The sequence below is a fragment of the Calliphora vicina genome, chromosome 2 (genome assembly GCF_958450345.1).
Source record: "Calliphora vicina chromosome 2, idCalVici1.1, whole genome shotgun sequence".
Classification (NCBI taxonomy): domain Eukaryota; kingdom Metazoa; phylum Arthropoda; class Insecta; order Diptera; family Calliphoridae; genus Calliphora; species Calliphora vicina.
In genome coordinates, this window is record NC_088781.1 from 126,181,957 (window position 1) to 126,208,050 (window position 26,094).

Sequence of the window (26,094 nt, forward strand, 5' to 3'; positions counted from 1 at the left end):
TAAGATATTAGCGAATTTAGATATTTTGAGTTTTTATATAAAAAATCGATTTTTGTTGAGAAATATGAGTGATCACAGATCGACCTCCTTTTCTTGTGTAAACGCTAATTGGCCAAGTTATTAGCGAATTTTGATATTTTGAGTTTTTATATTAAAAATCGATTTTTGTTGAGAATTATGAGTGATCACAGATCGAGCTTCTTTTCTTGATTAACGCTTATTGGCCAAGTTATTAGCGAATTTAGATATTTTGAGTTTTTATATAAAAAAATCGATTTTTGTTGAGAAATATGAGTGATCACAGATCGGTCTCTTTTTCTTGATTTAACGCTTGTTGGCCAAGTTATTAGCGAATTTGGATATTTGTTCAGAAATGTGAGTGATCACTGATCGGTCTCTTTTTCTTGATGGAACGCTTATTTGCCAAATTATTATCGGATTTAGATATTTTGGGTTTTTATATAAAGAATCGATTTTGGTTCTGAAATATGATTGATATTGTATTTTGCAAATGTATTTAATAAGTGGACGTGGACAATTTTTATAATAAAATAAATGGTTACTCGAAAAAGTAATCGGTACAGTTATTCTGATGTAATTCAATAACATAAATTTCATTCAAAATTCTTTGTTTGCTCAATGTTATAGTTTTTTCCATATAAACAATGTTTATATGTATGTAGTATAACATTAGTAATTTATAAAGCCTAATTTTTAAAAATTTAAAAAGCTAACAAAATTACCAACTGATTACACAAAGAAGTAACCATTATTCTCTAAAATGTAAATGTAAAATAAAATTGAGTTCAATAAACAGTTTATTTAAAATTCTTCCTTCTCCTTTTTCATTATTTATTACCCACCATTTTCTTTTACAACTTACCTTTCAACTTGATTTCCATTATTTAATTTGGCATAATTGGTGTCCTGATGCTGCCAAAATTTATCCAAATAGTGTGAAGATTTTTTCTAAAATAAAAACACACAAATATAAAGAAAACATAATAAATTACCTACAATCTGCAGCCAAATTCCATTATTGTGAAATTACAGCCAACATACCTTTCGTTTGAAATTCCATATACGAAATATAATATTGTGCTTTCTATAGGAATCACTAAAATTCGAGACTAAATCCAAATCCTGATCATCTGTTGATTGACGCCTAAAAGTAGAGCACACATTGAAATGTAAATAAAATATTAGAAAAAACAACTAAAGACAAAGCTATAAAGAAGAACAAATAAAAAAAGAAAACATTATTTGCACTCGAACAACATTGACAAAACAAAAGAAAATTGTTGTGCAACATGCATGAATGTACATATGCATGTTCTATGTTAAATAAACTAAATTATTTGTTGTAAATATTTTGTTTGTTTTTGTTGTATACCCTAGACATTTGCACTTTTTTTCCATTTCAAAGAAAACAGCAGCTAGCTTAAAGGAAAGCAATATGTGAATGTTGGCAAAAAAGCCAGCATACTTTTAGGCTATTGACCTCACATTTGTGGTGTTTTGTGGTTAAGTATACTTTATGTACTTAGTTCTCAGTTGCATGATTTATAGTATTTATCTTTTAGCAAAATTTCATGACTTTTTGTATATTTTTTTATTAAAAACTATTTTTGCAAGCGTATATATTGTTGGTTAAACTTGTCGTAAGTTTTTGTAAAACAAATATGTGTTGCCCAGAGGGGTGGCTGGAAGGGGAGTTAAGTTGAAGTTTAGGTGAAAATGATAAGTATAAATATCTATATAAAAGGCAGTTGAACACAAGATTTTCTAGACTATGACTAGACTATGACTAGACTATGACTAGACTATGACTAGACTATGACTAGACTATGACTAGACTATGACTAGACTATGACTAGACTATGACTAGACTATGACTAGACTATGACTAGACTATGACTAGACTATGACTAGACTATGACTAGACTATGACTAGACTATGACTAGACTATGACTAGACTATGACTAGACTATGACTAGACTATGACTAGACTATGACTAGACTATGACTAGACTATGACTAGACTATGACTAGACTATGACTAGACTATGACTAGACTATGACTAGACTATGACTAGACTATGACTAGACTATGACTAGACTATGACTAGACTATGACTAGACTATGACTAGACTATGACTAGACTATGACTAGACTATGACTAGACTATGACTAGACTATGACTAGACTATGACTAGACTATGACTAGACTATGACTAGACTATGACTAGACTATGACTAGACTATGACTAGACTATGACTAGACTATGACTAGACTATGACTAGACTATGACTAGACTATGACTAGACTATGACTAGACTATGACTAGACTATGACTAGACTATGACTAGACTATGACTAGACTATGACTAGACTATGACTAGACTATGACTAGACTATGACTAGACTATACTATGACTAGACTATGACTAGACTATGACTAGACTATGACTAGACTATGACTAGACTATGACTAGACTATGACTAGACTATGACTAGACTATGACTAGACTATGACTAGACTATGACTAGACTATGACTAGACTATGACTAGACTATGACTAGACTATGACTAGACTATGACTAGACTATGACTAGACTATGACTAGACTATGACTAGACTATGACTAGACTATGACTAGACTATGACTAGACTATGACTAGACTATGACTAGACTATGACTAGACTATGACTAGACTATGACTAGACTATGACTAGACTATGACTAGACTATGACTAGACTATGACTAGACTATGACTAGACTATGACTAGACTATGACTAGACTATGACTAGACTATGACTAGACTATGACTAGACTATGACTAGACTATGACTAGACTATGACTAGACTATGACTAGACTATGACTAGACTATGACTAGACTATGACTAGACTATGACTAGACTATGACTAGACTATGACTAGACTATGACTAGACTATGACTAGACTATGACTAGACTATGACTAGACTATGACTAGACTATGACTAGACTATGACTAGACTATGACTAGACTATGACTAGACTATGACTAGACTATGACTAGACTATGACTAGACTATGACTAGACTATGACTAGACTATGACTAGACTATGACTAGACTATGACTAGACTATGACTAGACTATGACTAGACTATGACTAGACTATGACTAGACTATGACTAGACTATGACTAGACTATGACTAGACTATGACTAGACTATGACTAGACTATGACTAGACTATGACTAGACTATGACTAGACTATGACTAGACTATGACTAGACTATGACTAGACTATGACTAGACTATGACTAGACTATGACTAGACTATGACTAGACTATGACTAGACTATGACTAGACTATGACTAGACTATGACTAGACTATGACTAGACTATGACTAGACTATGACTAGACTATGACTAGACTATGACTAGACTATGACTAGACTATGACTAGACTATGACTAGACTATGACTAGACTATGACTAGACTATGACTAGACTATGACTAGACTATGACTAGACTATGACTAGACTATGACTAGACTATGACTAGACTATGACTAGACTATGACTAGACTATGACTAGACTATGACTAGACTATGACTAGACTATGACTAGACTATGACTAGACTATGACTAGACTATGACTAGACTATGACTAGACTATGACTAGACTATGACTAGACTATGACTAGACTATGACTAGACTATGACTAGACTATGACTAGACTATGACTAGACTATGACTAGACTATGACTAGACTATGACTAGACTATGACTAGACTATGACTAGACTATGACTAGACTATGACTAGACTATGACTAGACTATGACTAGACTATGACTAGACTATGACTAGACTATGACTAGACTATGACTAGACTATGACTAGACTATGACTAGACTATGACTAGACTATGACTAGACTATGACTAGACTATGACTAGACTATGACTAGACTATGACTAGACTATGACTAGACTATGACTAGACTATGACTAGACTATGACTAGACTATGACTAGACTATGACTAGACTATGACTAGACTATGACTAGACTATGACTAGACTATGACTAGACTATGACTAGACTATGACTAGACTATGACTAGACTATGACTAGACTATGACTAGACTATGACTAGACTATGACTAGACTATGACTAGACTATGACTAGACTATGACTAGACTATGACTAGACTATGACTAGACTATGACTAGACTATGACTAGACTATGACTAGACTATGACTAGACTATGACTAGACTATGACTAGACTATGACTAGACTATGACTAGACTATGACTAGACTATGACTAGACTATGACTAGACTATGACTAGACTATGACTAGACTATGACTAGACTATGACTAGACTATGACTAGACTATGACTAGACTATGACTAGACTATGACTAGACTATGACTAGACTATGACTAGACTATGACTAGACTATGACTAGACTATGACTAGACTATGACTAGACTATGACTAGACTATGACTAGACTATGACTAGACTATGACTAGACTATGACTAGACTATGACTAGACTATGACTAGACTATGACTAGACTATGACTAGACTATGACTAGACTATGACTAGACTATGACTAGACTATGACTAGACTATGACTAGACTATGACTAGACTATGACTAGACTATGACTAGACTATGACTAGACTATGACTAGACTATGACTAGACTATGACTAGACTATGACTAGACTATGACTAGACTATGACTAGACTATGACTAGACTATGACTAGACTATGACTAGACTATGACTAGACTATGACTAGACTATGACTAGACTATGACTAGACTATGACTAGACTATGACTAGACTATGACTAGACTATGACTAGACTATGACTAGACTATGACTAGACTATGACTAGACTATGACTAGACTATGACTAGACTATGACTAGACTATGACTAGACTATGACTAGACTATGACTAGACTATGACTAGACTATGACTAGACTATGACTAGACTATGACTAGACTATGACTAGACTATGACTAGACTATGACTAGACTATGACTAGACTATGACTAGACTATGACTAGACTATGACTAGACTATGACTAGACTATGACTAGACTATGACTAGACTATGACTAGACTATGACTAGACTATGACTAGACTATGACTAGACTATGACTAGACTATGACTAGACTATGACTAGACTATGACTAGACTATGACTAGACTATGACTAGACTATGACTAGACTATGACTAGACTATGACTAGACTATGACTAGACTATGACTAGACTATGACTAGACTATGACTAGACTATGACTAGACTATGACTAGACTATGACTAGACTATGACTAGACTATGACTAGACTATGACTAGACTATGACTAGACTATGACTAGACTATGACTAGACTATGACTAGACTATGACTAGACTATGACTAGACTATGACTAGACTATGACTAGACTATGACTAGACTATGACTAGACTATGACTAGACTATGACTAGACTATGACTAGACTATGACTAGACTATGACTAGACTATGACTAGACTATGACTAGACTATGACTAGACTATGACTAGACTATGACTAGACTATGACTAGACTATGACTAGACTATGACTAGACTATGACTAGACTATGACTAGACTATGACTAGACTATGACTAGACTATGACTAGACTATGACTAGACTATGACTAGACTATGACTAGACTATGACTAGACTATGACTAGACTATGACTAGACTATGACTAGACTATGACTAGACTATGACTAGACTATGACTAGACTATGACTAGACTATGACTAGACTATGACTAGACTATGACTAGACTATGACTAGACTATGACTAGACTATGACTAGACTATGACTAGACTATGACTAGACTATGACTAGACTATGACTAGACTATGACTAGACTATGACTAGACTATGACTAGACTATGACTAGACTATGACTAGACTATGACTAGACTATGACTAGACTATGACTAGACTATGACTAGACTATGACTAGACTATGACTAGACTATGACTAGACTATGACTAGACTATGACTAGACTATGACTAGACTATGACTAGACTATGACTAGACTATGACTAGACTATGACTAGACTATGACTAGACTATGACTAGACTATGACTAGACTATGACTAGACTATGACTAGACTATGACTAGACTATGACTAGACTATGACTAGACTATGACTAGACTATGACTAGACTATGACTAGACTATGACTAGACTATGACTAGACTATGACTAGACTATGACTAGACTATGACTAGACTATGACTAGACTATGACTAGACTATGACTAGACTATGACTAGACTATGACTAGACTATGACTAGACTATGACTAGACTATGACTAGACTATGACTAGACTATGACTAGACTATGACTAGACTATGACTAGACTATGACTAGACTATGACTAGACTATGACTAGACTATGACTAGACTATGACTAGACTATGACTAGACTATGACTAGACTATGACTAGACTATGACTAGACTATGACTAGACTATGACTAGACTATGACTAGACTATGACTAGACTATGACTAGACTATGACTAGACTATGACTAGACTATGACTAGACTATGACTAGACTATGACTAGACTATGACTAGACTATGACTAGACTATGACTAGACTATGACTAGACTATGACTAGACTATGACTAGACTATGACTAGACTATGACTAGACTATGACTAGACTATGACTAGACTATGACTAGACTATGACTAGACTATGACTAGACTATGACTAGACTATGACTAGACTATGACTAGACTATGACTAGACTATGACTAGACTATGACTAGACTATGACTAGACTATGACTAGACTATGACTAGACTATGACTAGACTATGACTAGACTATGACTAGACTATGACTAGACTATGACTAGACTATGACTAGACTATGACTAGACTATGACTAGACTATGACTAGACTATGACTAGACTATGACTAGACTATGACTAGACTATGACTAGACTATGACTAGACTATGACTAGACTATGACTAGACTATGACTAGACTATGACTAGACTATGACTAGACTATGACTAGACTATGACTAGACTATGACTAGACTATGACTAGACTATGACTAGACTATGACTAGACTATGACTAGACTATGACTAGACTATGACTAGACTATGACTAGACTATGACTAGACTATGACTAGACTATGACTAGACTATGACTAGACTATGACTAGACTATGACTAGACTATGACTAGACTATGACTAGACTATGACTAGACTATGACTAGACTATGACTAGACTATGACTAGACTATGACTAGACTATGACTAGACTATGACTAGACTATGACTAGACTATGACTAGACTATGACTAGACTATGACTAGACTATGACTAGACTATGACTAGACTATGACTAGACTATGACTAGACTATGACTAGACTATGACTAGACTATGACTAGACTATGACTAGACTATGACTAGACTATGACTAGACTATGACTAGACTATGACTAGACTATGACTAGACTATGACTAGACTATGACTAGACTATGACTAGACTATGACTAGACTATGACTAGACTATGACTAGACTATGACTAGACTATGACTAGACTATGACTAGACTATGACTAGACTATGACTAGACTATGACTAGACTATGACTAGACTATGACTAGACTATGACTAGACTATGACTAGACTATGACTAGACTATGACTAGACTATGACTAGACTATGACTAGACTATGACTAGACTATGACTAGACTATGACTAGACTATGACTAGACTATGACTAGACTATGACTAGACTATGACTAGACTATGACTAGACTATGACTAGACTATGACTAGACTATGACTAGACTATGACTAGACTATGACTAGACTATGACTAGACTATGACTAGACTATGACTAGACTATGACTAGACTATGACTAGACTATGACTAGACTATGACTAGACTATGACTAGACTATGACTAGACTATGACTAGACTATGACTAGACTATGACTAGACTATGACTAGACTATGACTAGACTATGACTAGACTATGACTAGACTATGACTAGACTATGACTAGACTATGACTAGACTATGACTAGACTATGACTAGACTATGACTAGACTATGACTAGACTATGACTAGACTATGACTAGACTATGACTAGACTATGACTAGACTATGACTAGACTATGACTAGACTATGACTAGACTATGACTAGACTATGACTAGACTATGACTAGACTATGACTAGACTATGACTAGACTATGACTAGACTATGACTAGACTATGACTAGACTATGACTAGACTATGACTAGACTATGACTAGACTATGACTAGACTATGACTAGACTATGACTAGACTATGACTAGACTATGACTAGACTATGACTAGACTATGACTAGACTATGACTAGACTATGACTAGACTATGACTAGACTATGACTAGACTATGACTAGACTATGACTAGACTATGACTAGACTATGACTAGACTATGACTAGACTATGACTAGACTATGACTAGACTATGACTAGACTATGACTAGACTATGACTAGACTATGACTAGACTATGACTAGACTATGACTAGACTATGACTAGACTATGACTAGACTATGACTAGACTATGACTAGACTATGACTAGACTATGACTAGACTATGACTAGACTATGACTAGACTATGACTAGACTATGACTAGACTATGACTAGACTATGACTAGACTATGACTAGACTATGACTAGACTATGACTAGACTATGACTAGACTATGACTAGACTATGACTAGACTATGACTAGACTATGACTAGACTATGACTAGACTATGACTAGACTATGACTAGACTATGACTAGACTATGACTAGACTATGACTAGACTATGACTAGACTATGACTAGACTATGACTAGACTATGACTAGACTATGACTAGACTATGACTAGACTATGACTAGACTATGACTAGACTATGACTAGACTATGACTAGACTATGACTAGACTATGACTAGACTATGACTAGACTATGACTAGACTATGACTAGACTATGACTAGACTATGACTAGACTATGACTAGACTATGACTAGACTATGACTAGACTATGACTAGACTATGACTAGACTATGACTAGACTATGACTAGACTATGACTAGACTATGACTAGACTATGACTAGACTATGACTAGACTATGACTAGACTATGACTAGACTATGACTAGACTATGACTAGACTATGACTAGACTATGACTAGACTATGACTAGACTATGACTAGACTATGACTAGACTATGACTAGACTATGACTAGACTATGACTAGACTATGACTAGACTATGACTAGACTATGACTAGACTATGACTAGACTATGACTAGACTATGACTAGACTATGACTAGACTATGACTAGACTATGACTAGACTATGACTAGACTATGACTAGACTATGACTAGACTATGACTAGACTATGACTAGACTATGACTAGACTATGACTAGACTATGACTAGACTATGACTAGACTATGACTAGACTATGACTAGACTATGACTAGACTATGACTAGACTATGACTAGACTATGACTAGACTATGACTAGACTATGACTAGACTATGACTAGACTATGACTAGACTATGACTAGACTATGACTAGACTATGACTAGACTATGACTAGACTATGACTAGACTATGACTAGACTATGACTAGACTATGACTAGACTATGACTAGACTATGACTAGACTATGACTAGACTATGACTAGACTATGACTAGACTATGACTAGACTATGACTAGACTATGACTAGACTATGACTAGACTATGACTAGACTATGACTAGACTATGACTAGACTATGACTAGACTATGACTAGACTATGACTAGACTATGACTAGACTATGACTAGACTATGACTAGACTATGACTAGACTATGACTAGACTATGACTAGACTATGACTAGACTATGACTAGACTATGACTAGACTATGACTAGACTATGACTAGACTATGACTAGACTATGACTAGACTATGACTAGACTATGACTAGACTATGACTAGACTATGACTAGACTATGACTAGACTATGACTAGACTATGACTATGACTAGACTATGACTAGACTATGACTAGACTATGACTAGACTAGACTATGACTAGACTATGACTAGACTATGACTAGACTATGACTAGACTATGACTAGACTATGACTAGACTATGACTAGACTATGACTAGACTATGACTAGACTATGACTAGACTATGACTAGACTATGACTAGACTATGACTAGACTATGACTAGACTATGACTAGACTATGACTAGACTATGACTAGACTATGACTAGACTATGACTAGACTATGACTAGACTATGACTAGACTATGACTAGACTATGACTAGACTATGACTAGACTATGACTAGACTATGACTAGACTATGACTAGACTATGACTAGACTATGACTAGACTATGACTAGACTATGACTAGACTATGACTAGACTATGACTAGACTATGACTAGACTATGACTAGACTATGACTAGACTATGACTAGACTATGACTAGACTATGACTAGACTATGACTAGACTATGACTAGACTATGACTAGACTATGACTAGACTATGACTAGACTATGACTAGACTATGACTAGACTATGACTAGACTATGACTAGACTATGACTAGACTATGACTAGACTATGACTAGACTATGACTAGACTATGACTAGACTATGACTAGACTATGACTAGACTATGACTAGACTATGACTAGACTATGACTAGACTATGACTAGACTATGACTAGACTATGACTAGACTATGACTAGACTATGACTAGACTATGACTAGACTATGACTAGACTATGACTAGACTATGACTAGACTATGACTAGACTATGACTAGACTATGACTAGACTATGACTAGACTATGACTAGACTATGACTAGACTATGACTAGACTATGACTAGACTATGACTAGACTATGACTAGACTATGACTAGACTATGACTAGACTATGACTAGACTATGACTAGACTATGACTAGACTATGACTAGACTATGACTAGACTATGACTAGACTATGACTAGACTATGACTAGACTATGACTAGACTATGACTAGACTATGACTAGACTATGACTAGACTATGACTAGACTATGACTAGACTATGACTAGACTATGACTAGACTATGACTAGACTATGACTAGACTATGACTAGACTATGACTAGACTATGACTAGACTATGACTAGACTATGACTAGACTATGACTAGACTATGACTAGACTATGACTAGACTATGACTAGACTATGACTAGACTATGACTAGACTATGACTAGACTATGACTAGACTATGACTAGACTATGACTAGACTATGACTAGACTATGACTAGACTATGACTAGACTATGACTAGACTATGACTAGACTATGACTAGACTATGACTAGACTATGACTAGACTATGACTAGACTATGACTAGACTATGACTAGACTATGACTAGACTATGACTAGACTATGACTAGACTATGACTAGACTATGACTAGACTATGACTAGACTATGACTAGACTATGACTAGACTATGACTAGACTATGACTAGACTATGACTAGACTATGACTAGACTATGACTAGACTATGACTAGACTATGACTAGACTATGACTAGACTATGACTAGACTATGACTAGACTATGACTAGACTATGACTAGACTATGACTAGACTATGACTAGACTATGACTAGACTATGACTAGACTATGACTAGACTATGACTAGACTATGACTAGACTATGACTAGACTATGACTAGACTATGACTAGACTATGACTAGACTATGACTAGACTATGACTAGACTATGACTAGACTATGACTAGACTATGACTAGACTATGACTAGACTATGACTAGACTATGACTAGACTATGACTAGACTATGACTAGACTATGACTAGACTATGACTAGACTATGACTAGACTATGACTAGACTATGACTAGACTATGACTAGACTATGACTAGACTATGACTAGACTATGACTAGACTATGACTAGACTATGACTAGACTATGACTAGACTATGACTATGACTAGACTATGACTAGACTATGACTAGACTATGACTAGACTATGACTAGACTATGACTAGACTATGACTAGACTATGACTAGACTATGACTAGACTATGACTAGACTATGACTAGACTATGACTAGACTATGACTAGACTATGACTAGACTATGACTAGACTATGACTAGACTATGACTAGACTATGACTAGACTATGACTAGACTATGACTAGACTATGACTAGACTATGACTAGACTATGACTAGACTATGACTAGACTATGACTAGACTATGACTAGACTATGACTAGACTATGACTAGACTATGACTAGACTATGACTAGACTATGACTAGACTATGACTAGACTATGACTAGACTATGACTAGACTATGACTAGACTATGACTAGACTATGACTAGACTATGACTAGACTATGACTAGACTATGACTAGACTATGACTAGACTATGACTAGACTATGACTAGACTATGACTAGACTATGACTAGACTATGACTAGACTATGACTAGACTATGTGTTCATAAATTTTCCTTAAAAACCTTGTTATCACCAAATTATCTCTATGTAATACTGTTATACAACAAAATTTTGCCCAGTTTGTTCTGTATTTTCTTAGCTGGCTCTGCTTTATTTTTATATTCATAACTTTTTTCTATTTGCAGTCCTAATCATAGATGTACGATTTTATGTCAATAGAGTTTAGACGAATAAAAGCATTCATTGAAGAAAACTAAGGCGTGATTTGACTATTATTTCAACTTAAATGACTACTAAGTAGTTATACATCCTGTGCTACTTACACAACTGCCACTAAAAGTCAGCTTTAATATAACGGAAATTATATTTGCTTATATTTATATTTTTTGTTCGGTATGCAATTAGGCTAAAAGCCAAAATCAGTTTCCAGCCACATTCATATGCCTCGCTGAACATCGAAATAAACTCATAATGCGTTTGTGTAGACCAAAATCATGCAGGGGAGTTAAAGAAGTAGGCACGCCTAAGATTATAACTAGTTACAGTTTGTGTAAGAGTATTTTATGAAGATTTCTTACTTCCTTTTTAATAGTTCAAGTTTGGTTTGACCTAATTTATTGGTAAATCTTTAGCATTTAATGTAGCTGCTGCTGCTGCTATCATGGCTCAAGCAGAATTATGAGTGTATTATTTAAGATTTCATAGAGTAGTGTAATACAATACATTCTTCCCCCACAAAATCAAAACCAAAAGACAAAAAAAGCTTAAGCATACTTTAAGGCTTAAAGCAGCTAAATTAAAGAATGGCAAACTTTTATTAGTGGCGTGTTAAAGGCAAGAGATGCTGAGTATAATTGTTATGGGAAAAACAAATAAGACATAATACAAAAATAAACTGAAAAGGATTTCTCTCTCGCTTTTATTATTATTATTATTATTAAACAACGCCTAAATGTATGCTGTTGTGTACTTTCTTTAATTAGAAGAGTATGCTTAAAAATAGACAATGGCTGCTGGGAAAGCAAGCATGAACGAAAGCCTGTAAGCGGGCAAATAAGTAATAGTAAGAATTTACAATTAGTGGTGTTCTACGTCAAACACAATTCTTAATATTTGTGTAAATGCCTTAAAGTAGGCAATAGTTTTTAATTAGTTTAAAACTTGTGTAGTTTTGACATTTTCGTAGTGGATGCGCGAACGCTAGTTATGAGGCGAAAAGTTAAATGAAATTTAAATCAAGTTAAGGGGCATTTTGTAGACAGTGGGTAATAATTATGTAAAGATATTTATAGTTTTAAGGAGTTTTAAAAGAAATATTAACTAAAAAGTTTTGACGAAATATATTTATCATATTTGTAATATAGAAAAAGATGTGTATAAGAGTTTTTTCTATAGAAAAAATGAGTATAAGAGGTTTTCTTATAAAACATATTTAATATAAGAGTTTTTTCAATACAAAAAAATGGGTATAAGAGTTTTTTAAATAAAAAAATTGGGTATAAGAATTTTTTAAATAAAAAAATTGGGTATAAGAGTTTTTTCAATAAAAGATGTGTGTATAAGAACTATATTTTTATTGAAAAATTTTGTATAAGAGTTCTTCTATTGAAAAAGTTGTGCATAAGAGTTTTTTCTATAGAAACAATTTTGTATAAGAGTTTTCTAAAGAAGATGTGTGTATAAGAACTATATTTTTATTGAAAAATTTTGTATAAGAGTTCTTCTATTGAAAAAGTTGTGCATAAGAGTTTTTTCTATAGAAACAATTTTGTATAAGAGTTTTCTAAAGAAAACATGGTGTATAAGAGTTTTTCATAGAGAACAAATTGTGTATACGAGTTTTTTCTATTACACAAATTATATAGAAGAGTTTTTTCTATAGAAACAATAAAAAAAACTGTGTATAAGAGATTTTTCTATTGGCAAAATTGTGTACTAAAGTTTTTTCTATAGAAACAATTTTGTATAATAGTTTTCTATAGAATCCGTTGAGTCTAAGAGTTTTTCCCAGAGAAAAAATTGTGTGTAACAGTTTTTTCTGTTGGAAATAAAAAAAATTTATATAAGAGATTTCCCAGAGAAAAAAATTCCGTATAAGAGTTTTTCTCATACAAAAAACTGTTAATATTATATTTTTTCAGTTGGAAAAACTGTGTATAAGAGTTGTTTCTATAGAAAACATTTTGTATAGGAGTTTTCTATAGAAACCTTTGAGTATAAGAGTTTTCCCAGAGAAAAAGAATTGTGTATAAGAGTATTTCCGTTGGAAAAATTGTGTATACGAATTTTTTTCTAGAAACAGTTTTGTATAAGTGATTTTTCTATAGAAACCTTGGAGTATAAGAGTTTTCCAGAGAAAAGAAAAATTGTGTATAAGAGTTTTTTCTGTTGGAAAAATTGTATATAAGAGTTTTTTTCTATAAAGTGTTTTGTATAAGAGATTTTTCTATAGAGACAATTGTGTATAAGAGTTTTTTTCTAGAAAGAGTTTTGTATAAGAGAAACTTTGGAGTATAAAAGTTTTTCCAGAGAAAAAAAAATTGCGTATAAGAGTTTTTTTCTGTTGGAAAAATTGTGTATAAGAGTTTTTTTCTATAAAGTGTTTTGTATAAGAGATTTTTCTATAGAGACAATTTTGTATAAGAGTTTTCTATAGAAACCTTTGAGTATAAGAGTTTTCCCAGAGAAAAAAATTGTGTATAAGAGATTTTTCTATTGGAAAAATTGTGTATAAGAGTTTTCTCTATAGAAACAATTTCGTATAAAAGTTTTATTCAGAGAGTGCAGAAAAAACTGTGTATAAGAGTTTTTTCTATAGAAACAAATTGTGTATAAGAGTTTTCTTTTGAAAAAATTGTGTGAAGTTGTTTTATCTGTAGAAAATATTGTGTGAAAAAGTGTTTTTTGTTGAAAATAGAAATATTTTATTTATTCTGTTTAATGCCAATATAACTTTCATTTAATATAATTCCACCAAAAAGTATGCTTTCAATTTCTATATGAAATGTTGTAAATTTCTATTTTACCACAATATATTAAGCAATTTATTTTGTTCTCTTTTTTTTATCAATATTAATTATCTGTTGCCTTTTTTAAATGTGTCATTTTCTGTTTATTTTTAGCCACACAGTGTCCTGCTTTAAAGTCGTAATTTATATCACTTTTTATCTAGTGATTTATAGGCGAGATAGTTTGCCCAACCACCAAAAACCAAGACTGCAAACAAAAAAATAGCAGCTGTATATGAATGTATTGCAAACCATTCAAGCGAGCAAACATAAACAGGGAAAAAATTTATGATTTTATTTGCCAGCAAATATAAATAAAGAAATTAATGTACATTTTACAGAAAACAAAAAAAAAAAGAAAAAAACTGAAAAGAACAATGAAACAAAAATCTTTTATTATATTTTCACTACTGCCCCTAAATGTAGGCAACAATTTAATTGCATGAAAAGAAGATGAATAAAGCAGGCAGCTTAAAAACATAAAAAGCCAGCAAAAATATTTTGTACATAAAAACGAATGAATGTATTTATGCCAAATAAATGGTTGGTTGAACAATATGCTACATGTTTAATAAAGAAACCAACATTCATATAATTGTAAAAACGAACAACAACGGACAAAAAACTTTAAACTACAAATGCATTTTTATGCTATAAAGTATGCTGTGCTTTTTTTTGTTAGCAAGTACATTTGTAAAACCACAAAATACTATAAGTATGCAACAGTTGTTTTGAACAACTGTATCATGGAATGGCGACCATATATAAAATAATGTGAAAGAGTTAAATAGAAAAAAACTGGCCATCATAAATTAGTGAAAAATGTTTGAAGGCTAAAAAGAATGTATGTAAAAAGGCACATTTGAAAAAAAAACTGTTAATTAACGCCTAAAACTAGGCCACAAAAGCTTATTTAAAAAAATTATATTGAATCTGTTTAAAACGAAAATTCATGAAATTATTGTTTAAATTGTAACAAAACATTGTAGTTTTTTATTGATTTTTTTCTTACTTCAATTAAGGAGTGAGATCGAAAAATTCTTAACATACATATATGTTTATAAAAAAGAAACCACTAAACTTACAGCTTTAATTTTTTTTTTATTTGATTGAAATTATTATTACAATTTACAAAAAAAATTATTTTTATAGTTTTAATCACTAGTGATGAAATTTTGAACCTTTTTCGGAAACCCTTCCATTAACGTTTTTATAGTGCTTTCTGTCACTTTGCTCGAACATGTAGTCCATCTCCGTTTAAAATCTACCACACTTTTGGACACCTTTTTTGTACTCTTCAATTCTCTTTTAACAAGAGCCCAATATCTCTCCACTGGCCTTAGCTCCGGGCAGTTTGGAGGACCACATTATTGTTCTTGTACCACTCAAGGGCTTGTTTGCCATAGTGACAGGATGCCAAGTCAGGCCAAAAATAAGTGGACACATTATGAAGTCTTATGAATGGAAGCAGCCTTTTTTGTAAACATTCCTTGATGTAAATTTCGGTATTTATAGAGCCCGTTGTAACAAATGAGTGGCTTCTTTTGCCGCAACTGCATATTGCTTGCCATACCAAGAACTTTCTGGGAAATTTTGTCTGCTTTTGGGTCCTAAACTTTTCTTCAACATTCCCTCGAGCATCAGCAACATAAAATTTTTGACCTGGAAGTTGCGAAAAATCTGCCAGAACATACGTTTCGTCATCCATTATGCAGCAAGAATATTTTTTTATAAAACTTGACTTCAATTTCCGTGCTCTGTTTTTGGCCTCTAAATTTTTAGTAGCGTTCCTGTCAGGAACTTTTTGAGCCTTGTATGTTTTTAAACCTGCATTAGCTTTAACTTTTCGTACCAAATAGTCCGAGCACTGAGCTAACCGGGCTGCTTTCCTACCGGATGTGTTGGGAGCTCTTTTGAAAATGCGTTCTATTTTTTTGGCTTTAGAAACATCATGTGGACCATTCCTTCTACCTGAACCAGGTTTTCTATCAACTGACAAGTTCTCCCGGTACTGTTTAATAACATTGGAAACAGTTTGACGGCAGACCTTTGTATGCTTGGCCAACTTTTTGTAAGACCAAGTTGGGTTTTGTTGAAAATATTTAATAATTTCAGTACGCACTTTTTTCTGGTCACTCATTTTAATCAGATTAACAAAAAAATTAATATAATTGACATTACACATAATAACTGACATGTTTTTCAAAGGTAACTTGATCAAAAAAAAATTCAAATAATACTTGGGTTAAAAAATGTAATGAAAAACGTGTGTTAAGAATTTTTCGATCTCACTCCTTACTTCGAAAAGTATTTATGTGTGCGTTTTACAATCTTCGTTATCAGAAAATTCTGTGTTTCTCAGATTAATATTATATTTATTTACCCTTTCAAGTATGCAACAATTTATAATGTGTATTCGTTTAGCAGCAAAACGGAAAAGAAGGTGTTAAGGAAACAGGAAATGTATGGATAAGTACCTACATTTTTTAAAAAAATCTTGGAAATACACATTTCTCACAAACTCAGGAATAACATTTTATTTAGCAAACTGTACAACTGTAATATAACAAATTCTAAAGAACATAAATAGAATTTATAAAAAGATTTCGTAATTCTACAAAAATCTTAATAAAATTTATAGATTAATGTTCACATGTATGTTATATAAGTGATGATTTCTGGAATTTAAGCAATACTTATATTCCTCTTAAATTATTTCTTTCTACTCTGTCGTGAAATCTAACTTTTTAACTTTTTTCCACATTTCAGCTTTATAATCTTTGTTATTTAAATATGTAGCATATATTTAGGAAAAACGTCATTCAAACATGTCATGTACATGCAGTCATAAAGCATATAAAAAGAAATTAAAGCAACTAGTCGTACAACTCGTAAAACTAGAAAAACACTGGTGAATAAATAATTTTAGATAAATATGTATTTTGTGTTTATAATTTTATAAATGTTTGTTTAAAAGGATTTAATGTGATAAGAAAATATTATTTCATAAATTATTTGCATATTCTAAGGCGAAATATCAAACAAAGCTGTCTATGAATTCAACTAGAACTAGAACAGAACTAGAACAGAACTAGAACAGAACTAGAACAGAACTAGAACAGAACTAGAACAGAACTAGAACAGAACTAGAACAGAACTAGAACAGAACTAGAACAGAACTAGAACAGAACTAGAACAGAACTAGAACAGAACTAGAACAGAACTAGAACAGAACTAGAACAGAACTAGAACAGAACTAGAACAGAACTAGAACAGAACTAGAACAGAACTAGAACAGAACTAGAACAGAACTAGAACAGAACTAGAACAGAACTAGAACAGAACTAGAACAGAACTAGAACAGAACTAGAACAGAACTAGAACAGAACTAGAACAGAACTAGAACAGAACTAGAACAGAACTAGAACAGAACTAGAACAGAACTAGAACAGAACTAGAACAGAACTAGAACAGAACTAGAACAGAACTAGAACAGAACTAGAACAGAACTAGAACAGAACTAGAACAGAACTAGAACAGAACTAGAACAGAACTAGAACAGAACTAGAACAGAACTAGAACAGAACTAGAACAGAACTAGAACAGAACTAGAACAGAACTAGAACAGAACTAGAACAGAACTAGAACAGAACTAGAACAGAACTAGAACAGAACTAGAACAGAACTAGAACAGAACTAGAACAGAACTAGAACAGAACTAGAACAGAACTAGAACAGAACTAGAACAGAACTAGAACAGAACTAGAACAGAACTAGAACAGAACTAGAACAGAACTAGAACAGAACTAGAACAGAACTAGAACAGAACTAGAACAGAACTAGAACAGAACTAGAACAGAACTAGAACAGAACTAGAACAGAACTAGAACAGAACTAGAACAGAACTAGAACAGAACTAGAACAGAACTAGAACAGAACTAGAACAGAACTAGAACAGAACTAGAACAGAACTAGAACAGAACTAGAACAGAACTAGAACAGAACTAGAACAGAACTAGAACAGAACTAGAACAGAACTAGAACAGAACTAGAACAGAACTAGAACAGAACTAGAACAGAACTAGAACAGAACTAGAACAGAACTAGAACAGAACTAGAACAGAACTAGAACAGAACTAGAACAGAACTAGAACAGAACTAGAACAGAACTAGAACAGAACTAGAACAGAACTAGAACAGAACTAGAACAGAACTAGAACAGAACTAGAACAGAACTAGAACAGAACTAGAACAGAACTAGAACAGAACTAGAACAGAACTAGAACAGAACTAGAACAGAACTAGAACAGAACTAGAACAGAACTAGAACAGAACTAGAACAGAACTAGAACAGAACTAGAACAGAACTAGAACAGAACTAGAACAGAACTAGAACAGAACTAGAACAGAACTAGAACAGAACTAGAACAGAACTAGAACAGAACTAGAACAGAACTAGAACAGAACTAGAACAGAACTAGAACAGAACTAGAACAGAACTAGAACAGAACTAGAACAGAACTAGAACAGAACTAGAACAGAACTAGAACAGAACTAGAACAGAACTAGAACAGAACTAGAACAGAACTAGAACAGAACTAGAACAGAACTAGAACAGAACTAGAACAGAACTAGAACAGAACTAGAACAGAACTAGAACAGAACTAGAACAGAACTAGAACAGAACTAGAACAGAACTAGAACAGAACTAGAACAGAACTAGAACAGAACTAGAACAGAACTAGAACAGAACTAGAACAGAACTAGAACAGAACTAGAACAGAACTAGAACAGAACTAGAACAGAACTAGAACAGAACTAGAACAGAACTAGAACAGAACTAGAACAGAACTAGAACAGAACTAGAACAGAACTAGAACAGAACTAGAACAGAACTAGAACAGAACTAGAACAGAACTAGAACAGAACTAGAACAGAACTAGAACAGAACTAGAACAGAACTAGAACAGAACTAGAACAGAACTAGAACAGAACTAGAACAGAACTAGAACAGAACTAGAACAGAACTAGAACAGAACTAGAACAGAACTAGAACAGAACTAGAACAGAACTAGAACAGAACTAGAACAGAACTAGAACAGAACTAGAACAGAACTAGAACAGAACTAGAACAGAACTAGAACAGAACTAGAACAGAACTAGAACAGAACTAGAACAGAACTAGAACAGAACTAGAACAGAACTAGAACAGAACTAGAACAGAACTAGAACAGAACTAGAACAGAACTAGAACAGAACTAGAACAGAACTAGAACAGAACTAGAACAGAACTAGAACAGAACTAGAACAGAACTAGAACAGAACTAGAACAGAACTAGAACAGAACTAGAACAGAACTAGAACAGAACTAGAACAGAACTAGAACAGAACTAGAACAGAACTAGAACAGAACTAGAACAGAACTAGAACAGAACTAGAACAGAACTAGAACAGAACTAGAACAGAACTAGAACAGAACTAGAACAGAACTAGAACAGAACTAGAACAGAACTAGAACAGAACTAGAACAGAACTAGAACAGAACTAGAACAGAACTAGAACAGAACTAGAACAGAACTAGAACAGAACTAGAACAGAACTAGAACAGAACTAGAACAGAACTAGAACAGAACTAGAACAGAACTAGAACAGAACTAGAACAGAACTAGAACAGAACTAGAACAGAACTAGAACAGAACTAGAACAGAACTAGAACAGAACTAGAACAGAACTAGAACAGAACTAGAACAGAACTAGAACAGAACTAGAACAGAACTAGAACAGAACTAGAACAGAACTAGAACAGAACTAGAACAGAACTAGAACAGAACTAGAACAGAACTAGAACAGAACTAGAACAGAACTAGAACAGAACTAGAACAGAACTAGAACAGAACTAGAACAGAACTAGAACAGAACTAGAACAGAACTAGAACAGAACTAGAACAGAACTAGAACAGAACTAGAACAGAACTAGAACAGAACTAGAACAGAACTAGAACAGAACTAGAACAGAACTAGAACAGAACTAGAACAGAACTAGAACAGAACTAGAACAGAACTAGAACAGAACTAGAACAGAACTAGAACAGAACTAGAACAGAACTAGAACAGAACTAGAACAGAACTAGAACAGAACTAGAACAGAACTAGAACAGAACTAGAACAGAACTAGAACAGAACTAGAACAGAACTAGAACAGAACTAGAACAGAACTAGAACAGAACTAGAACAGAACTAGAACAGAACTAGAACAGAACTAGAACAGAACTAGAACAGAACTAGAACAGAACTAGAACAGAACTAGAACAGAACTAGAACAGAACTAGAACAGAACTAGAACAGAACTAGAACAGAACTAGAACAGAACTAGAACAGAACTAGAACAGAACTAGAACAGAACTAGAACAGAACTAGAACAGAACTAGAACAGAACTAGAACAGAACTAGAACAGAACTAGAACAGAACTAGAACAGAACTAGAACAGAACTAGAACAGAACTAGAACAGAACTAGAACAGAACTAGAACAGAACTAGAACAGAACTAGAACAGAACTAGAACAGAACTAGAACAGAACTAGAACAGAACTAGAACAGAACTAGAACAGAACTAGAACAGAACTAGAACAGAACTAGAACAGAACTAGAACAGAACTAGAACAGAACTAGAACAGAACTAGAACAGAACTAGAACAGAACTAGAACAGAACTAGAACAGAACTAGAACAGAACTAGAACAGAACTAGAACAGAACTAGAACAGAACTAGAACAGAACTAGAACAGAACTAGAACAGAACTAGAACAGAACTAGAACAGAACTAGAACAGAACTAGAACAGAACTAGAACAGAACTAGAACAGAACTAGAACAGAACTAGAACAGAACTAGAACAGAACTAGAACAGAACTAGAACAGAACTAGAACAGAACTAGAACAGAACTAGAACAGAACTAGAACAGAACTAGAACAGAACTAGAACAGAACTAGAACAGAACTAGAACAGAACTAGAACAGAACTAGAACAGAACTAGAACAGAACTAGAACAGAACTAGAACAGAACTAGAACAGAACTAGAACAGAACTAGAACAGAACTAGAACAGAACTAGAACAGAACTAGAACAGAACTAGAACAGAACTAGAACAGAACTAGAACAGAACTAGAACAGAACTAGAACAGAACTAGAACAGAACTAGAACAGAACTAGAACAGAACTAGAACAGAACTAGAACAGAACTAGAACAGAACTAGAACAGAACTAGAACAGAACTAGAACAGAACTAGAACAGAACTAGAACAGAACTAGAACAGAACTAGAACAGAACTAGAACAGAACTAGAACAGAACTAGAACAGAACTAGAACAGAACTAGAACAGAACTAGAACAGAACTAGAACTAGAACAGAACTAGAACAGAACTAGAACAGAACTAGAACAGAACTAGAACAGAACTAGAACAGAACTAGAACAGAACTAGAACAGAACTAGAACAGAACTAGAACAGAACTAGAACAGAACTAGAACAGAACTAGAACAGAACTAGAACAGAACTAGAACAGAACTAGAACAGAACTAGAACAGAACTAGAACAGAACTAGAACAGAACTAGAACAGAACTAGAACAGAACTAGAACAGAACTAGAACAGAACTAGAACAGAACTAGAACAGAACTAGAACAGAACTAGAACAGAACTAGAACAGAACTAGAACAGAACTAGAACAGAACTAGAACAGAACTAGAACAGAACTAGAACAGAACTAGAACAGAACTAGAACATAAATTTTTTTTTAAAACATAAATTTTCTACTAAATCATTTTCCTAATGCAAAACAGTTTTGCTCTTTTCCTTCTATCCAATAATTATGGCATTTTCCTGCAAGTGTTTTTCTCAATGATACCAAAACACTTCCTTTAACCACACCTGGTCTGAAAGCTTTTCTGTTTTCCATACCAAGCTGTTCATTTCCGGCTTTCAAAAAAGAATTTCTCTGGTATATATCATGCGGCTTTCACTTAATCCATTTTTATATTCAATATTTTGTTATGCAAATTGTTGCATACTTTTTGGGTTATGACTACTTAAAAGCGTACAGTAGGAGTATTTAAAAAAAACGAAATAAATTTTGAGATTTTTTAGTTTATTTCTCACCCACAGCTCTTTGGCACTTTGTTGTTTATGTTATGATTGTATTTTACATTTGTTTTATTCATAGAATGAGAGTGAGAAAACGAAAAAAAAAAACATAGAAATTGAAAATTCAAACAGAAATAGTAGCAGTAGTAGTAGTAGAAAATGAAAAGAAAAATTCTTGTTGTAACACTGCAACATAATTTAGGTTGTTTTTAAAATAAAATCCCTTGGCATATGCTTGCATATTTAAAAGTGGTAAAGAGAAATTCTTTTTGTTTGTTTTTTTTTCGCATAAGTCGCAAGAAATTCACAAAAGTTTTCTTTTTCAGCTTTAGCATACAAACATACTTTTAGGAGCATTTAAATATTTATACAATTTTTAGCATTGTTTAAGAAATATAAGCAAAATTATATTACAAGTAAATATTATAATGTTTGTTTTGTTTTAGGCAAAAAGTTAAAGTTGTTAAAAATAAATTCAATTTATAAAATTTATAGTTTAACATTGTTTTATTTTTAAAGCATATTCGTATTTCTTTGTAGCCTACTTTAAGGTTATTTTTTTACTTTATTACGAGCCGTACATACAAACATATATAGTTTTATTTCAATACTGTGGTTTGCTTTTGGTCACATTTGTTGCATTGTATGGGTTTTTTTCAAACAGCTTTTTTCATTCTATTTTTGTAGCATATTTCAAGGGGTTGTTATAGAATTTTTTTTGTTGTTTGTATATTGCTGCAGCTTTGCATGCTCAGCTTGAGGTTGTAAATTCCTTAAAGTTGTGAAAATACTTGAAATTATGAGAGAAAACACACAAAAAAACTACAACTACTACTGCTACTTCTGCCACTACAAGTAAGTACTTTTAGAAATGAAACAAAAAAAGGAAAAAAACTCTTACAAGTTTACAATACAACTAATTTGTAACAAATGCCTGCCTGCTTTTAGGGGTTGAGTTGGCCGTTATAATAAAGTTGTATTTAAGTAAACCAGAAAAAACCCCACCTTGAATTTACTAAATTTATTATATAAAGCAACTTCCACTAAACAAAATATTTGCCTTAAACATTAAATTCATATTTAAATCCTCTATCTAAACTTATTACCAAACCTCTTGTATGTCTCTTAATACAACATAATTTGGGCCTAACATCTTTTGTGTGCTTAAATTTTAATTAAAACTGTAGCATATTCTTAGTAGAACTGTCATTCAAATATGTCAAATCATTGGAACATGAAGTCGCATAACATTTGTTAAGAATTTTCAAGCATAACCTTAGAATTAAACACAATGAACAAAATAAAATGAAAAGAAATAATCAAGAATACAATCAAAATTCTGCAAATTCATCAAATTTTATAATAATTGTCTACTTTTAGGGTTTGGGACTTAATGAAAACAAAACACACAAACAAAATAAAAGTTTTCTAAAGAGCCTTTTATTCATTACAAACAAATTATTTATTTATTTAAATAAATAATAAACATTTCCATTATATCAATACTCAATGAACTAGTTTGTTTTTTTAATTTGAAATTTTGTGTATACTTTAGGGCTGAGTATTAGTTGTACAAATTTAAATTATACTCTTAGGGCATATAGAGTAAATTGTTGATAAATGAAATTTATTATCTAAAGACTGTATGGTTGACTAAGTTTTTATAGAATTCGTTTTTTTTTGTGTCTGTTGTTTAAAAGGAAACCAATAAACAATATTTAAAATGTAGTATATTTTTTTAAGATGAAAATAAATTAAACAGAAACAAATTATGTTATAACAAAACCTTTATCTGTTTGTATCAAGAATATATCTACTTTATGAGGTTGCTAAAGAAAATTGTAGGAATTACAAACGGGATTACAATACTATATTCATACATCCTTACTGTAGGGTATAATAATGATAAGGATCTGCTGTGAAACAGCAGATTTTCTTGAATTAATACTGAAACTATATTTTTGAAACTCCATACTCCATCTATAATCCATTAAAATTAGTTTAACAATTAAAGATTTAGTAGAAGACAACATTTTCAGTTCAGTTGGAGTTAGAATTCTAGTTCAATAAGGATGATTCTTCTATCACGTTCTATTGCGCCTAATAGATCAAGGCACTATGTTTATTCACAAACTACAGCCGAAGCGTTGCTTCAATTGATCAATTTCGAGGACCCACAAGGAATTCTTTCCTCTACTACGTTCTACGGCGCCAAATAGTTCAAGGATGTCAAGTTTATTGGATAGGATAACGAGGTTGAACATAACGAAATGTAACTGTGTTTATTCACAAACTACATACGAAGAGTTACTCAACTCAGCCA

General features: G+C 32.9%; 1 protein-coding gene across 1 annotated transcript in view; it reads right to left on the bottom strand.

The window, feature by feature from the left end:
• The window catches only part of LOC135950846 (uncharacterized), a 51,384-nt gene that overhangs the window by 12,034 nt on the left and 13,256 nt on the right, over positions 1-26,094 (bottom strand). The window contains exons 2-3 of the mRNA XM_065500371.1: positions 1,063-1,165; positions 884-969 (exon numbers count right to left, since the gene is read on the bottom strand). Of these exons, the coding sequence (XP_065356443.1) occupies positions 884-969; positions 1,063-1,165 (189 nt within the window). The remainder of the gene's footprint in view (positions 1-883; positions 970-1,062; positions 1,166-26,094) is intronic.